The following is an 18,148-nucleotide window of genomic DNA, read 5'->3' on the forward strand; positions in this document are numbered from 1 at the left end:
TCTGACCCCAAAACTGCGCGACTGGCAGTGCAACAACGTCAACGTCGGAGATAAGAAAATGCTTCTTTGTTGCATGGCTGGCGCAAGTTGTCCTCACACTCTCGGCCCTGGGGGAGGCGCACAAGTCCGCCAGGAGCCCGGGGCGAGGAGCAGCTGACTGGAATCTTGTTTTGAGTCGTTTACATCATCGGCGGCTGTGTTGACATTGGCCGCGCTGCTCACACACTGCTTTCTGCCGAATTTCGCTTATCAAATGCATGGGAAATGCCAGGAGTCGCCGTGGCCATTCGAGCGGAAATGTCAACTCCAATTTCAGGCAGCGGCGGTAAATCTTGAGACGGGACGAGCCCGCTGGAGTGCCTTTGGTCGCACAAGGCGTGCCCGGAGCCGCAAGCAGTGAAAATCGCTCCCGTGCACTTCGGACTCCATGGCGCAGGCACAATTGCATTTAAGTGGGAATTCGTGCGGCCACACGCAGCCGGACAATGGGCCCAGTGCCGTCGCAGAGTCGAACGGCACAAAGCGCCGAATATTTATTGTCGGTTCAATGGATCAATTAGCAGCGGGCGAGCGTGCACAGATTCCATTACATTCCGCCGTCCGCGTTCTGGAAAAATATGACGAGTTGCTAATAAGTGAGTCAGCGACGGCCGTGACAGCCCAGTGGCATGCGGGCGCAGGGCGTGAGGCCTGCCTACGGGCGGCCGTCGCCAGGAAGTTGGGTAACCAGGACTGGCCGCACTCGGCCGACACTTACGCTAACTTGATTAAATCCTAGGACAGCCAGCATGGCCACGCAGCACAGGTGCATCCTCGCCCAAGTCCACAACACTGTGTCGGCCGACATTTTTTTTCTCGCACCGAAACGTTCCCACAGCACAACCGGGCACACGACGCAGCGCACAATCTCCGCGATTTCGATGGGTTTTCACGCGACGCCACCAGCACAACGCACTTTGATTCGATGCCAGACACGGTTGCGAGTCGAAGTCAGAGGTGAAGCGACGTTTTCAGTCCTCCATTTGCACACTCCGCACGGATTTTGTCTAGAAAACACTTTTCGCACTTTCCTCCCGTCCAAGTCCGCATCCAGCGAGCGACAATCAACGAATTTCAACTGGACACAAGCGCAGTCAGCGACGCACTGTATTGCCGATTGACGGAAGACATCCGAGAAGGCTGTCGAAGGCCGACAGCTGGGGTGGAGGTGCCAGATATGTGGGGATTACAGTGGGTTGCGATTGCTGTCTGGTGTGACAATGAGTCCATTTTAAATGAGGATACAGATGTTGGCACATGACGTCATTTAAGCTTTTGAATTTGACCGTTTTCTTTGAATTTTTAAAATAAAATTGATTTTCGAAGAGAGTTCGCTTGCGGCCGAGATATGGCGTCTCTGCTTAGAAAATACTCTTGTGTTGTTGCCAAATTTCATTTTTCAATTGAAGGTAATGGGCGGAGTCGGAATCCAAACGGCCAAAGCGAACTTACCTACAATGACGATTGGCATCGATTCAACTATGTAGTGGGCCTTACTCACGCCCACCCGGAGAATCTCCCTTTCTAGAATCGAGGATACCGTCCAAGACCAAGTCCAAGTCCACCAGTCCCAGATATCCCTTCATTTAGTGGGGATCACCGGTCCTTAATAAAGAAGGGCTTTAATAGACAAGGAAGGCGTTAATTGACCTCCCTCAAATCGTTCCGAAGAACTTAAAAACGCTGGGAAAAGCACTGGATATGATGCGATCTATGGTCTAAAACTTACAGAAAGCAAAGTTCAATTCTGACGAAGGCGTTCCATTCATTTCGTTCACCTTAACCAGGAAGATGGATATGGCGACCTGAAGGGAATTTGACTTATCGTCATGAAACATAAAAATGCCCGACACTGTAAACGAAATCGATCAATTTCTGGAGAATAGATATGTGGTCATGTCTCTTGGTTGGAATGTATTGAATTGAACAGCTAAATCAAAAAATTCCAGCAATAAGAAGGAAATCAAAAGAAGATTACTCTTCTCGCCAATTCGGGTGAAGAAAATGAAAAAATGGGTCAAGTGGTTCTTGTCCATGAGGAAACATATCATTTTCAATACCCTCAACTCGCCGAAAGTGACGAAAAGGAGAAGCTACTCCGATATATAAACACAAGAACCCCGATGCGAAATATGCAATGGAAAACATCTGTCAGTTAAGCATCCGTGTAAAGGATTTGCAGGAAGCGCGGTTCATCATGCGAAAAATTCAACTGTGCACGAGTCCCATGGGTATTGTGAAACTAGAAGGAAAGTACAGGTAGGCAATTTTGGTACGCTCTCTGATCGATTAGGGAAGCCAGAGCTGCTATATTACCGAGGATAGAAACTTCGGTTAAACAAGAGAAAGACCAACAGGCAATAACGAGTTTTGGGGGGATAGGCAATGTTTCAGCTGGGAAAGTCTCATCGCTTTTTTATCTCACACTTCAATTGGATGATGGAGCCGAAATAAAAACTAAAGCCCTGGTGGTGAAAAGGCTCCCTTCTGCAGGTACCAGAAGTTCAACCAAGCCATGGTTCCGTGTCGAATGTAGTTGTAGTCGAGGAGCGGTTCCGCGATCTGCAGACCATAAGGTCGACATATGGCTTGACCTTATTGCCCAACAACGAAGACCACGACACATTAGACGGAGGCTATCACCAGGCTTACAAGTTCGGTTGTGAATGACGGGAAGAATCGGAATCCAAACGAGGGCCATATAGCTGGATTTCATAAACAAGCTGATTTAAAGGTAACTAAGAGGCACTCGGATATTTAGACTGCGTGTTTTATTTCAAATCATAGTGAAATCGGAACAACGCCGCGAGTGTGACGCCCACTTTTACACGAGGGCCGTTAAGCTTCTGAGTAAAAAGAAGCCAGCAATGGTGTTTGCTGGCTTCTTCATGGACAGGACGTACCCAAGAACATCGCTAATCACGAAAACACCGATTATTGTGCTCCTATCATCTTACCATTATTGGTGGTGACCGGAGCTCTTTTCCAGGGGACCCACAGCTCGCCAGCTATGTGGACTAAATCTATCCACGGACTCCACGACGAATTCTGACTAGCCTCAGATAAGTTGGTTTACAAAAGTTAACAAACGACATCCGGCAATCCGGCACCGCTGCACTGGCAAGCAAAAATCGATATCAACTATTGCCAGATAATGAACACGGGTTCCAAGCTGCCTGCGCACGCCCCGGAACATCGAATTCAGCTGAATCGACCAAACCGCAGACGATAACAATAGTAATAAAATCCGTTTCCTCCCGCTAATCTTTTTGTACGGTTTGACTACCAGGGCATTGAGTCTAGTTATTAGGAACCTAGACGTTAAATTCGAAATCACTAACCTAAATTAGAAGGCCGCTCCTACACCATCAAGAATGAGGGAGTGGGAATCACCTAATTCCTGAAAGAGAAAGAACGAAATATTAAAAATATAAACTGCCGCTTTGTTCCTGTTGACAGATTCCAGATGACTGCCGAGTTCTGCTTTTTTATCCCCGGCCTTGTGGCCGCCCGCAGTCTTTCCAGCCGATGGCGCATCCAACGGGCACACCACACATTAGCTTAGTTGATACCGCGTCCGGAGGGCGCGCATCATTTGACCCAAACAGAGCTGGGAGGCGAGTGCTTGGTATCCCTCCGCCACTGCACTCTACCCCAGCTGAAACCATGGTGGGGCTACTCGGCCGCGGCCGATTGACGGACGAACCGCTTCCTTCCAGTGCTGTATGCCTCTTGGAAGAAAGACTTCAGCGTGTCCAAGGAGATTGTCTTGGACTTGCCAACGACATCCAGACTGAACGCGTGCTCCCCACGTGCGAGGTATATGGTGTGGAAGCGCTTTGTCGATTTAGAAGATACACCTACTTCTTTCCTAGGATGCTTAGTGACTATATACTTTTGACATGCGATGTACTCTCTGGCCCAAGAGTTTCTTCGTTCATGAATGGCCAAAAATATTTGCTGGGGACTAGCCAGTTCGTTACCCGAAAGTCGGTGTGCGCAAATTCTTGCATTAACCGAAACACTTCCTTACGAAAAGTGACAGGAATATATGACCTAGGTCACTTTTCAGAAATCTCACAATAAATTAAGGTCGGTGTGAGCCGAAAATGGGGAACTCCTTGAATTTGTATTTGGAGCACGACTGCACGCTATGAAGAACTTCGACATCTTTCTGGGCAACAGCAATTGCCGAAAAATCGGCTGCACCGGGGATGTTGATCTCGGAAATCCGGGACAAAGCGTCAGCGACCAGGTTGTCTTTATCGGACACATATTGAACGTGATCTGAACTGGCTGATGTAAGCTAAGTGCAGAAGTTGGCGAGGGGAGTTTTGAAAAAAAATCAACGGTTGCCAGTTTTTCACCCTCTAGCGAAGACTAGCGCCTACTGCGATGCCTGAGGCATGGACAAACACGGCCTGGGGTGCTTCCTGTTGCGAGTGCCAAAAGTGCCGCGTCTACCAGCAATTGCTTGGGAATTTCAAACGCTTGGACGGTTTCTGGAGACCACACAACTTCCTGCCTCCCTCATACTTAGAGGAATCTCCCCTTACGAATCTAGCACTGATGACGTAGCAGTGGAAATCAGAAATTCATTCAAAGTTACGCCGATTCGCATTTTGCGCCTCTCCACCCCGTGGCCACGGCCCAACAATGTCACCCAAAGCCTCTTTCATGTGACTCTCAATTCCGAAGCAGTTGCTACCAAAGTCTACAAACTAAAAACCTTTCTTCATCTGCGGATCAGCTAGGAAAAATCCAGAAAAGGGCACGCCACTCATTGCTGCCAACGGTTTGGCCACGTATCTGAAAATTGCGGCAACAATCCCAGATGTATTAAATGCGAGGACCCACATGCCTCTAGGAAATGCCTTTGCTAGATTGCTCAAAACAAGAAGGCCGTAAACTCTCGTCAGCTGTGTCACTCCGTCAATGTCTCTAAATGTCCCCCGTAGGGTGAAATCAATTCAACGCAGGGAGAGCACCAAAGACAACTCTCCTTTCTACTCGTCCCTTCTCCCCTTAGATAGACTCTTTCCAGCTAGTAACTTTGCAGGAAGCCTTCTGCTAAATTCCAGTCAGATTACCCAACTCCTCCCCCCGCCCTTGCCTTCTTTTTAGTTTGTACTTGCCAGGGGGTGAGTAATACCCGAAATCCACTGCTCCCCTTCACCCCTACACTCTTCCATCCTCAGGAGCTTTTTCATGGAAGTTCCCTTTTCAACATGTAGTTCTCCACCCTGTATGCCACCATTTCTGACTTCTATCACCACTATCTTTGTCTCCCCCTGGAGAGAAACCCGAAGCGTACTTACAATTCTTCTTCAAGTTGCTAGATAATCAAAATGAAGGTGCTTATACTTAACACAAACTCGCTCATTTCAAACGACAAACGCCCTCAACGTAACAAAGAATTTCCTTATCTCCCTCTTGATCTTTTATGCTCAGTTTGTCCGTTGTAGTGTCGCCATCACATATAGTAGGTTGTTGATCAAGATAACTTGGAGGCCTTTTGAAGTCACCATGCAGGAGCGGGCCTATCACTTCTATAGGCATACAACAAGCCAGAATGTTGTAAGTTCCAGTTCTTCCCCAGAAGGAGTATGGCACCTTATCTGAGCTTCAGATGAAGATACCGCGGACTGCGCGTCCCCTTTAAAGGTTTTAAGATCCGAAACTTGTAATGTGATGGTTCCAAGTCCGTAGTAGAGCCGGAAGCCCGCTTGTTCGCGAATCTTGTTAATATCCGGTTCAGCTAGCCCGATAGTAAGGAAAGTTCCCGACCTATCGGCTCCTTCACGTTCTTTGCTATCTAACATCATCTGGGTGGTGGGGTTGAGGTTAATCTGAACACCAAGCTGTTTCCGACCTTCAGAGCTATTACGATCCTCTTCTGGAGACACTATTCAGGGTTAGTCGCGCACCCTCACATACATTGTTAAGGGAGGAGCAGTATTGGCTAAGCCACACGCTCGTATACACCCACTGAGTCAAAGCGAAGCTTAATGTCTTTCGAGAGTGCAGTCCATACAGCTAGGAGAAGTTCCCCCCTAAGCTGTTTACACTGATTGGTATCGTCACGGGATGGATTGACGTCGTCATACAAGACCCATCCATTGGCTTCGATAGCCTTGGTTCCGAGTGAAGACTTAGGCGTTGCTGGCATGATTCTTAGTTCCCACATAATATCCCTCTGTCAGGGTACAGAGATTTAATCACGCGGCGGGCCACCCCAACCTAATTATTCGCTAAATGCCACTTCCAATATAATGGGGAAATCCTAAATAAACATGGGAGGGCTGACGCTTCCCGGCAGCGGGTTAGGGAGCAATAAGAACTCCAGAGCTCAAAACATTCTCCTTATATCAAATTTTTATACAGAACACGCGCCAATCTTCCATCTTGTGACGCATGGTTATTAAAATTGTAATGCTCACGCTACGTATTAATTCTGACCCAAACCAACCCTTCATAATGCTTGGCATCAAAAATAAATTTCTTTTTAGAGCTTCATGTACCTTAATTTTTATAAAAGTGCAATTAAGTCTCTAATCAGCACAAATTTCTCGTGTAAATGAAATATAACTTAGCACCTACCCATAACACAGCTTACAAAAATAATTTAAATTTCAAGTTCCGATTGGAGCCCTCCCTTACAGCCATCCACCATCCCAAAATTCTTCCTGCAACTCATCACATCCCACAGAATCCAACCAAGCATGACGTTTCCCTTCTCTTCCTCGCAAACTGGCAACACCACGCTGACATTTCTCTGACATTTGTCCACAACCGACTTTTTTCCCATCTCGTCGGTTTGTAACTTGTGCCTGCCGTTCTCGCTGCTCCGCCGTGTTGGCCGAGTGTAACGAAGTCAGGTAAACATTTGCCGAGGGTGCTGAGTGAAAATGTTTTCGTTTTGGTGTTTGAATGTTGCTGTTTGGCCGCTGCCGCTCGCCGAGCCCCGCCGTCGTCCTCGTCGATGTGTCAAGTGTTGAGTGTCCGTAGCGGGTTAGTAGTGGATTATCGCGGTCGGTATCGATTTAGAATTTGATCGACGACCACGACCCAGTTGCCAGTCGCGCTGCCGCCTGTAGTGAGTAGAAAGGAAAAGGACACGGTTGTGAGTCGACCGCGCGGGTTAAACGGAGCAAATAGGAAGAAGGTGCCGTCTGTGACCCGAGTGAGTGTTGTCCCCGCGATTCAGGACGTGGCGGGAGTCCAGTCGGTGCGAGCGACGAAGTTCTGTGGATGTTCCTGGTGATTTCGTGGGTGTCGGGAGTGCATTCGAGTGTGTTTTGGTTTTATCAATGAACGAATAATTTCCATATTCAGTGGATTGTGCCGGTGGCCGCGCGGAATGTGAGACTTCTCCTAGTGCGGCGGAATGCAGAGTTCTCGAGCCGAACTTCCATAAGTTTTGTGGGTGAGATTTGGATTTTTGCGTTCCTGAAGGTGAGTACCAGCTGCGTACCCTCGGCCACAACAAAGGCCCGCGTCCACACTTCCGGATTTACGCATGGCTGCCGTCGCGGCCACTGTCGAATTTTTCTGCATCCTCCTCGGAATTTTCGGCAGTTGATTACGTCATGCTCCCGAAATATTCGAGGCGGATTCCTGCTATCACTCCCAACTGTTTGGATGCCAAGAGGCTAGCACGTGGTGGAGCGCCAACAAGCAGGTTTCCCGCAAGCGGAGATGCTTCAATTCGCGGCGCAGCCACCATCGATCCGTTACGACTTGGAGATAGTCCACATGTGATGATGTCACCTCCGCCAGCGGTGTCTAGACGTTGGCGCGATGCGAACTGCTTGGGGAAGGGGAGCAAGAATGCGCCGCGCCCCTGCTTGGAGTGAATAATTTCACTTTCAATGGTTCGCGGGTTGTTATGCGATTATTGTTTTGAGTAGCGGCAGCCGTGAGCCCCAGCGTCGGCCGGAAATGAGAGAAACCCTCGACTTTTGTGCAGCTTCCTCCACAGGTGGACGGGTCTTCACTAGAACTTTCCTCCCACTTTCCGCATAGGCAGCCACTGCTTTCCATGACCGTTGGTTATCTACATATTCCGGTCAAGGCTCGAAATCAAAATTATTCCAAGTAATTAAGCGCGATCAGAGGTTTCAAGTCATTAAAGATACATTTACGATTCCGAACGCATTTCTCGGTTTGAATGTGGAGTGAGTTCGGCTCTTTGGTGTATTTTGAACCGTTCGCACTGGCTTAATTGGTAGTCTTACATCCGGTCATGTTTCGAATATTTCAAGAACCTTCCGCCCAGAACGCTAATAATGCAATCACCTGCGCTTGCAGGCCGTGGTCGTTATTTTCCCAGAAAACGGAATTGCTTAGAGTCTGATGCAGAGTTGTAATGTAATGAGATAGTTCCACAGTGACTTCATAATGAGGAATCATTTGCTCGATTGCTATCATTTCTAAAATGCGGTTAGAATCAAAATCCAGAAAATGTAGGAGTGAATATTTACATTGAATGGCTACTGTGGGTCGAGGCAGAAGCCGTCCAACTGCTAGCATGTCTTATTCTGTCTCTAGATGCAGATAACCCAATCGGACTGTCCAACCCAATCAAATCTCATATCACTGGCCCTTGTCATTCCATATTTACAAAGTGCGGAAAGCAATAAGGAAACGATAGGCCACCTGCTGGGTGGGCTTCCCAAAGAGTGGCCAAAATCGTAGGTATGGGCCGATAACAGTTTGCAACTCTCAATGTATGGTCTATTCAAATTCGGTACAGCCGCGTCCTCGACTCATCTCGCTTTAACTTAGCTATTGTCATGACTCTGGACAACAAAGGCCCGGCAGGTCCATCATCATCATCATCATCAACGGCGCAACAACCGGTATCCGGTCTAGGCCTGCCTTAATAAGGAACCCGGTTTTGCGCCGAGGTCACCAATTCGATATCCCTAAAAACTGTCTGGTGTCCTGACCTACGCCATCGCTCCATCTCAGGCAGGGTGTGCCTCATCTTCTTTTTCTACCATAGATATTGCCCTTATAGATTTGCCGGGCTGGATCATCTTCATACATACGGATTAAGTGACTCGCCCACCGTAACCTATTGAGCCGGATTTTACCCACAACCGGACGGTCATGGTATCGCTCATAGATTTCGTCATTGTGTAGGCTACGGAATCGTCCATCCTCATGTAGGGGGCCAAAAATTCTTCGGAGGATTCTTCTCTCGAACGCGGCCAAGAGTTCGCAATTTTTCTTGCTAAGAACCCAAGTTTCCGAGGAATACATGAGGACTGGCAAGATCATAGTCTTGTACAGTAAGAGCTTTGACCCTATGGTGAGACGTTTCGAGCGGAACAGTCTTTGTAAGCTGAAATAGGCTCTGTTGGCTGACAACAACCGTGCGCGGATTTCATCATCGTAGTTGTTATCGGTTGTGATTTTCGACCCTAGATAGGAGAAATTGTCAACGGTCTCAAAGTTGTATTCCCCTATCCTTATTCTTGTTCGTGCTTGTGTTTGACCAGTGCGGTTTGATGTTGTTGGTTGATTCGTCTTCGGTGCTGACGTTGCCACCATGTATTTTGTCTTGCCTTCATTGATGTGCAGCCCAAGATCTCGCGCCGCCTGCTCGATCTGGATGAAGGCAGTTTGAACGTCTCGGGTGGTTCTTCCCATGATGTCGATATCGTCAGCATAGGCCAGTAGTTGGGTGGACTTGAAGAGGATCGTACCTCTTGCATTCACCTCAGCATCACGGATCACCTTCTCGAGGGCCAGGTTAAAGAGGACGCATGATAGCGCATCCCCTTGTCGTAGACCGTTGTTGATGTCGAATGGTCTTGAGAGTGATCCTGCTGCTTTTATCTGGCCTCGCACATTGGTCAGGGTCAGCCTAGTCAGTCTTATTAATTTCGTCGGGATACCGAATTCCCTCATGGCCGTGTACAGTTTTACCCTGGCTATGCTATCATAGACGGCTTTAAAGTCGATGAACAGATGGTGCAACTGTTGTCCATATTCCAACAGTTTTTCCATCGCCTGCCGCAGAGAGAAAATCTGATCTGTTGCTGATTTGCCTGGAGTGAAGCCTCTTTGGTATGGGCCAATGATGTTCTGGGCGTATGGGGCTATCCGGCCTAGCAAGATAGTGGAGAATAAGATAGATGGTAGATGGTACTCAGCAACGTGATACCTCTATAATTGCTGCACTGTGTGATATCTCCCTTTTAATGTATGAGACAGATTATGCCTCGCTGCCAATCGTCAGGCATTGATTCGCTGTCCCATACCTTGAGCACAAGTTGATGAACCACTTGGTGTAACTGGTCGCCTCCATATTTAACCAATTCGGCTGTAATTCCATCGGCTCCTGGCGACTTATGATTTTTTAGCCGATGAATTGCAAGGACTGTTTCTCCTAAACTTGGTGGTGGCAGTATTTGTCCGTCGTCTTCAGTTGGCGGGACCTCCAACTCGCCGATGTTTTGATTGTTCAGTAGCTCATCAAAGTACTCAACCCATCGCTCTAATATGCCCATTCTGTCGGAAATCAGATTTCCCTCTTTTTCTCGGCAGGATGAGCATCGAGGTGTATAAGGCTTCATCCTGCTGACTTGTTGGTAAAACTTCCGCGCCTGGTGCGGTTGCTCCCTGTACTTTTCTAGTTCACAGACTTGTTGGTTCTCCCAGGCTTCCTTTTTCCGTCTGTGAAGTCGCTTCTCCGCTCGACGGAGTTCGTGATAAGTCTCTGCGCGTGCTCGCGTTCTTTGAGAATGCAACATTACTCGGTATGCGGCATTCTTCCGTTCCGTTGCTAGCTTACATTCATCGTCAAACCAGCCGTTCCGACTCCTTTTGCGGCTGGGGCCAAGTATATTTGTGGCCGTATCCATGATAACGTTCTTCAGGTGGTTGTGAAGATCATTAGTTGATGCTTCATCTCCAGGTCCTCTATTGACTGCGGTTATTGCGGCATCCATTTCCCTCTTATAGGTGTCGCGGAGGGTTGTGTTGTGGATGGCTTCAGTGTTCACTCTCACCTGATTGTCAGAGGGGATTCTAGGTGGCATTGTTATTCGAGCTCGGAGCACCATGCCAACGAGATAGTGATCCGAGTCTATATTGGCCCCCCTATATGTTCTGACATTCATCAAGGCTGAGAGGTGGCGGCGTTCGATCAACACGTGGTCAATTTGGTTGAAAGTGGTCCCGTCTGGAGAGGCCCACGTATGTTTGTGGACCGCTTTCCGCGCAAACCAGGTACTTCCAACAACCATTTCGTGTGACCCTGCTAATTGAATAGTCCGCAGTCCGTTATCATTTGTTTTTTCGTGTAAGCTATGGGAGCCAACGTATCGCCTGAATACGGGCTCCTTCCCTACTTGGCTGTTAAAATCCCCAAGTATGATTTTGATATCATATCTGGGACAGGCTTCGAGGGTTCTTTCTACTGCCTCGTAGAAGGTATCCTTCTCCGACTCTGCAGTCTCCTCTGTAGGGGCGTGAACGTTTATGAGGCTTATATTTCTAAACTTGCCTCGCAAGCGCAGAGTGCATAGCCGTTCGCTTATACTTTCAAAGCCGATAACAGCAGGTTTCATTTTTTGGCTGACTAAAAAACCTACTCCGAGCACATGGTTTACTGGATGGCCGCTATAATATATGGTGTAGTGGCTCTTCTCCAGGAAACCGGTCCCTGTCCATCGCATCTCTTGCAACGCTGTTACATCAGCCCTATATTGGGACAGGGTATCGGCTAGCTGCTTATCAGCTTCATCTCTGTACAGGGAGCGCACGTTCCATGAGAAAATGCGCAAATCGTTGTTCCTTTGTCGTTGCCGGGTCCGTCGTTTTAATATCCGTCCTATCCGAGGCTCCTGTTGTGGCTTCGTAACGGTTGTTTTCCGTGTAGGGTTGTCAGCCCTACCCAACCCCCAACCTGGAGGACCAGTTGGTACAATTTGGCCCGTTTTTAGGCGCGGGAGACTCGCCTTCATCCTTCTCCGGCAGGTCCATCGGACCCTCAAATGACCGCCCTCGCTGTGCGCGTTCCTCCGTTTTGGCGAAGGAACCCGGAGCTGTGGTTCAATTCCAGATGTCCGGAATCACAGCGGGCGCGACCAAATTTAACCACGCCATTGTAGGTTTGGATGAGGAAACTATCCTTCTTGTGGCAGACATTGTCAAAACGGCCTCCTACAATGTACTCAAAATGGAGCTAATTAAGCGCCTGTCAGTTATTGAGTCAGCTAAGCTGGATCACTTGCTGGCAGGTTTGACATTGGGCGATCGAACTCCCAGACAATTGCTTCGCGAAATGAGGCAATTGGGTGGGAGGAAATCCACGACGACTTGCTGAAGTTGCTCTGGCTTCGACGACTTCCGGAGAGCATCCAGGCGGACCTCGCGTGCGTCTCCGGTTCTTTGGGGGCGTTGGTTGGTGCAACTGATAAGGTGCATGAGGTGCACGCGCGTCCTACGTTAGCAGCCTTTCAGTAGCCTTCAGAAAAAAAAGCGAACTGAAGTACGAAATCGCGCGTCAGCGTATGGGCAGCAGGTCGCGAACTTACTCGTGGTCTACCACCCGAAAAGGGCAATCGGGTAGCAGGTCGTCAGGACAGCCTACGGACTCAAGCATTTGTTGATACCATTGTAGATTCGGCGAAAAAGCTACCAGATGTACGCTCCCATGTAAATTCGCGCCTACTACAAAAAACTAGGTCCGCCGGGGGTCCTGGCGACGGCCACCCAGAACGCAGCGCCACGTCGCCTAACAATTTATGATCCTGTCAGCAGGCGCAGTTATCTTGTTGGTATTGGTGCGGAGCTTTCGGTTCTTCCCGTGCCCCGGCACCGGCGGCTATTCCCACAATCTTTGAAACTTGCGGCGGCAAATTCCTCGTGCATTAACACCTACGGTTACAGGCAAGTGGACGTGAGTCTTGGCTTGCGTAGGACGTTCCCCTGGCGATTCATCCTGGTGGATGTCAGCTTCCATATTTTAGGCGCAGACTTCTTGTGTCACTTTGGGTTGCTGGTGGACTTGCAGAACAGGTCCCTTGTACACTCCACAACCAACCTTAATTCGTCAGGCAAAATCTTATCTCACCCAAACAACAACCATTTCGTACTTTTGGAGGATATTACTGATTCTCGTGTTCGGGCATTCCTCCAGAAGTTTAGCCAAATTACTACCGAATGTAGCCTCTCTAAACCAGTGAAGCACAGTGTGCAGCACCACATTAACACCACTGGTTCCCCTATCTTCTTAAAGGTGCCTCCTCTACCACCCAGAAGCTGAGCAACTTATCCAACAGGGTATCTGCAGACCTTCGGACAGCTGTTGGTATTCCCCACTCCATATGGTGCGTAATGCAATGGCAAATGGCGCCCCTGTGAGGATTACAGAAGGCTAAACGCACAGACTGTTCCTGACCTATATCCGATTCCACTCAACCACGACTTTACGCATCATCTTGCAAACGGCTGCATCTTTTCGACCTTGGATTTAACCAAGATGGATCATCAAATTCTTGTAGCTCCAGAAGACATTCCAAAGACGGCAATATGCACACCATTTCTTCGAGTTCACGCGGATGGCTTTCGGGTTGTGCAATGCGGCGCAAACTTTTTTTTGAGCATTTAGCCCATCTCTAGTGCACTTTTCAATGTCTCCTTTAGTCCTAAACCTTGATAAATGCAGTTTCTCCAAACACAGGTGAGATTTCTTGGCCACTTTATTTCCCTGACACTTGACACTATTCCCAAGCTGTCACCATCCAAAAACGGAGATAGTCACGAGGGGTCTTCAGGTCCTTACCTTTGAAATGCATATACAATATATATTAATTTTGATTTGAGAATGCTGCAAGGTCTTGGTTTTTCACGAAAGGAGTTTGAAATTTCCTGAACACTTGTTCTCTGTCCACGATAGTCCCAGAGTTCTTTAGCCAACGCCATCCTTGCATGTTGTAGGCTTACTTGGCTATCTTGGACCCAGCCACTGGTTCCATCCAGTGTTAGCGTACTGTTCTCCTCTTCTAACAGGGCGCTTGTCTGTGACTTGCAATCGCCTTAGCTTCAGGAGGTCCATGTCCAGATGGTCGAGGTTTACCACTTTATTCGCTCCTACCCTTTTGGCCTCTATAGTCTTCACGATTTTTTCAAGGATCTCGGTAAATATTCTATCGATCTATCGATGTGCTCTCCGAAGTACCCTTTTTCGGTTACCCCACCATCGAAGACGCCTGTTTCACAATTTTTCCACGATCGGTACAACCCGATGTCAATTGCGGATGTTCTCATTTCGAATGCGATAAAGGTGTGTTATGCCACTAGTCCAATATCTTCGTCTCCATTACCGCAAGACACCGTTCATTGTCGGGCAACATTCAGAACCATAGAGGGTAATAGGGCGACGACATTCCAGTGAATTTTAGATTTGAGACGTTCATTCATAAGTCGATCACAAAGAACGCTAGTTGTTGAACGCCACTTCATCCAGGTCGCGCTAATGCGTGAAGTAATTTCATAACGCAGTTCTCCATTGGCTGATAGCGTTGACCCGAGATATTTAAATCGGTCAGTACTGGGCAGCTCACTGCCACTGACAGTGATTGTGACTGTTTCATGGGGATCGGTCGTAAAAAATACCGTTAATCCTTATGCACGTCCAGTGATATTACTAAATATGTAAGTTGTATGGGATTTGTGGGTTTTAACTGCCTCTAGCGATTAGTGATCCATCCTGGTGTTGAGGAATTTGTCTTTACCGTTCGCATTGAAAATTCTCCACAGACGTATGTGGAGACCATCATTTTGACTGACTACGAGGTTCGGAAGCTTCTCTGTCTCCATCGTTGTGGCTTTGGTAAGATATTCTATCACTCTGGAAGGTCAGTCGGATATTCCTGACCCCGGTAGTATAGCTTTGAATCCCTGTCTTCGCCCCTGATCTACCTCAGGTTTCCACGTTTTTAAATTCGGGCTTCGATTTCTTAGGAGCATTCCCCTTTTGTGAGTTGCTCTTTGCTACTGCCTTCTACTCCCGTACTAACGGTCTTGATAGATAAGAGACTGGGCTCTTGCAGAGCAACATGTTGATGCTCTGAGAACGATATGTTGACTCCCCTATCATTACTTGATTATGAAGTTATGATTATGAAGTGGCAGTAGATAGGCCACACATTATGGAAGGGCAACAACTCCATTGCGGGTTATACCCCAAGATGATGACGAGTTGGATGCCTTAGAACTAAGTGGCGTAGGAGGGTGCAATTACTTCCTGGTGGTTTTACGAGAGTACTTGCCGTGTCGGCCTAACTTCGCGGTTTTCTTCAGACACTGATTGATTTTGCGACCACAATTAGAGCCCAGCTGTGACATGCCCAGCGGTACTCAGTATTCATGCTGGTGGATGCAAGACGTATTTAAAGCTTCTATTAAACTAATGCGTATGGCACCCGTGTACATGTACAGTGGAACTCCACGCTTGAGTCCCGAAGAGCTTTGTCAAACAACTGGGCCGAGAACACTTTCCCCAGCAATTCTCCTGAGACGTAGGAACTCCGAGGGCTATCCCGTTTTCAATGGTACCAGATAGCCTTTGGTGAGGCTTCGTGGCCGAAGCTACTTCAGATGAGCCCCCTGCACATTCGAGTTTGGTCGCCCAAGGCCCTGAAGTATTCGACTTCTGCATCACGAAAAAGAAGTCAATGTGAAGACGAAGCGAAGTGTTTCTTGATGTCTCCCATGGAAGTTCTCCTTGGGTGCGGGGTGCTGATTCGGTGTAACAGGGTTGCTGACCCTTCTGTGAGCAAATTGTGGAGGCAGTCGAAGAACATTGCTAGGAAACCGATATCTATTGTATTTGGTTGACATGCTATGATTATGGTAACCTATATCATGTGCATAAGGGTGGCTTGGAATTGTCAAGAACGGATATACCTTCGACCCCTAATTAGTTCCCTGAGACCTATCCTATGCTTAGCTGACCTCGGAACTCAAGGAAGCATTAGTGTTTGCTCGTGGCAAGTGGTTTACTAATACCATTTCCCGAAGGGAAACTACCGACTACTGCTTGATAGAGCCAGGCTCACATCATTTCATCGTTGGCGGTGGAAAATTGTCGACGGTTCCGGCGACTGCCAGTGCGATCGTATGTGTCATGCAGTCACTTGCGGGTCATACAGGTATAATGTCAACTGGGGAGTTAGGACTACTTGGTCGGATAGCTCAGAGGCACCATTCCCTGACTTCCCGTATCCTGAATGTCCCGTTAAGAGTCGTAGCTGACCCTTGAGGGGTCTTATGGGTTGTTTGATGAAAACGGACCCATCGTCGCAAATGGACATATACATCATTTTAAAAGAAGATTATAAAATATTTTTTTGGTCTTCGGAATTTCTCTCTTATAAAAATCCTGACCTCATTCTTGTAGGTGTATCTAATCAAAAATATCTATGCCAAAATCATTTTCTAACTGGCTGCGTTGATAAGTATTAAATTTGGCCTCGATTGTCGTTTTTTATAGGAGTTGCACTCATCGATAGCTGAAAGTAAATATTCCGATTCGGAGCTTAAATTTAAGTACATATCAAAGTATGTAAGTCCAAGCGTGGTTGAAAAAAAGGCTTTTTTTGCTTCTATCCCAAGTCATAAACTGTATCTACGGCGACATTTTTGATAAAACTTAGTCATGTATTTTACGGACTCCAAAGCTGAACGCTAAACTAACCATTGTTCATTGTGCATTTCAAACTTCTTCCCACACTCCTGAATTTAGATGACTACATAAGTCCACGATAGACGATAAGGCACGTTATCTTCTTCAGGAATGAATCTTAGATGAAATTCAGTATTTCGGTGTCGATTGTGTTGATTCACTGCGTCGGAAGTGCAAGTGACATCATCCGCATTCATTTTCAAGAGGCTTTCCTTCTAGTCTCCCCCACCTTGGACAAGCTGTATCTGTTGCTTTTAAATCTATATTTGGTTGATGAGCTTGCATAGATGAATCAACGCCTATAAAACTTGTTTATTGGATTAAGGAATTAAAAGTTCAATGTGAAAAATGTTCAGATATTTTGAAATGCAGCGGAATTCACTTGAGTAGAATGGGGTCGACTGGGCCGTAATTGGAGTAATCTTCAGTGAAAAGATGCGCCTGTTGTACGGCGAACAAGCGAGTTTCTTGCCAGCTAAATAGAGTAAACAACTGTTTTGGGGAATGGATGGGTTCAAATAACTCATTACCAGCACCGACCCCGCTCGTTTTCTTGACTCATTTTCGCTGTTTAATTTGTAAATCACTCTTTTCGGTTAGGTTGTGTGCTTGCTTCTTATTGATGGTTCGTTTAATTCTCACACTATGATAACGCAATTAGCGTGGTTGAAGTAGGTTACCAAAGTTTGCAGGGGAGTGATAAACAATTGTGGATGTGTTCGCACCTAATATGCGCAAACAGACATCCCTTGAAACAAACGCTTCGTACTTCTGGATCTTAAGTAAATAAATTTATTTTTAAATATTATTACAACATTTCGTGCCGGAATATTTGATATTTCTTATCAAAAGCGTGCGCATGCCACTTTTGAGCCATGGACTTTCACAATTTCCGACTATTTGAATTGGAATGTTTATAGCGTTGAGTTTGTACATCAGAAGTGCATAAGAAACTGATTGTATTAAGGTCATCTATATTAGTGGTGATTTTCGGAGTGCGATAGTCTTATCGGATTGAGTTAAGATTTTTGGAGCTTTTTCCTTGGATCGACCATCATTGAAAATGTAAGTAAGCTACATCTCATATAATAGGATATCGCAGCCTGTTTAGACTCTTATTCTTTTATCCTGACCGACCTGACATTGGGAGACCTCTGGGAAAACCTCAGCAAATGTTAGTCAAGGGCTGGGATGTCTGGAGCTGCATCCAAACTTCATAACCAAGTTTTGACAATTTCTGATGGATCATTAAGGCTATGTGTGGCCAGGCGTTGTCATTATTGCAGACAATATTTATCGCGTACAGTGTGACCACAAACATTTATAATCTTCACCAGGAATCGAACCCGAGGCCTAAGTTCAAAAGGTGTCACTCAATCACCTGATATGATTTCAAAGTATCTA

The 18,148-nt window shown here is 47.1% G+C and overlaps 2 protein-coding genes across 12 annotated transcripts in view; one reads left to right on the forward strand and one right to left on the reverse strand.

Annotated features, from left to right (window-relative positions):
- Positions 1-1,154, reverse strand: part of LOC119650584 (NPC intracellular cholesterol transporter 1) — a 68,245-nt gene extending 67,091 nt beyond the window's left edge. For 2 of the 3 annotated variants that reach the window (XM_038053415.1, XM_038053416.1), the window contains exon 1: positions 758-1,153. In XM_038053415.1, coding sequence (XP_037909343.1) covers positions 758-847 — 90 coding nt within the window. In that variant the 5' untranslated portion in view covers positions 848-1,153. Of the gene's footprint in view, positions 1-757 lie in introns of all 3 variants that reach the window. The other variant, XM_038053417.1, reaches the window with a different exon arrangement.
- Positions 1,155-6,800: 5,646 nt separating this feature from the next.
- LOC119653264 (piezo-type mechanosensitive ion channel component) overlaps positions 6,801-18,148 on the forward strand; it is a 111,665-nt gene continuing 100,317 nt past the window's right edge. For 4 of the 9 annotated variants that reach the window (XM_038057881.1, XM_038057882.1, XM_038057883.1 and 1 more), the window contains exon 1: positions 6,805-7,494. The gene's annotated coding sequence lies outside the window, so the exon portion shown is untranslated. Of the gene's footprint in view, positions 7,495-17,694; positions 17,810-18,148 lie in introns of those variants that run through there. The other 5 variants (XM_038057876.1, XM_038057878.1, XM_038057879.1 and 2 more) reach the window with 3 other exon arrangements.

This window comes from Hermetia illucens, chromosome 3 (genome assembly GCF_905115235.1).
Source record: "Hermetia illucens chromosome 3, iHerIll2.2.curated.20191125, whole genome shotgun sequence".
Classification (NCBI taxonomy): domain Eukaryota; kingdom Metazoa; phylum Arthropoda; class Insecta; order Diptera; family Stratiomyidae; genus Hermetia; species Hermetia illucens.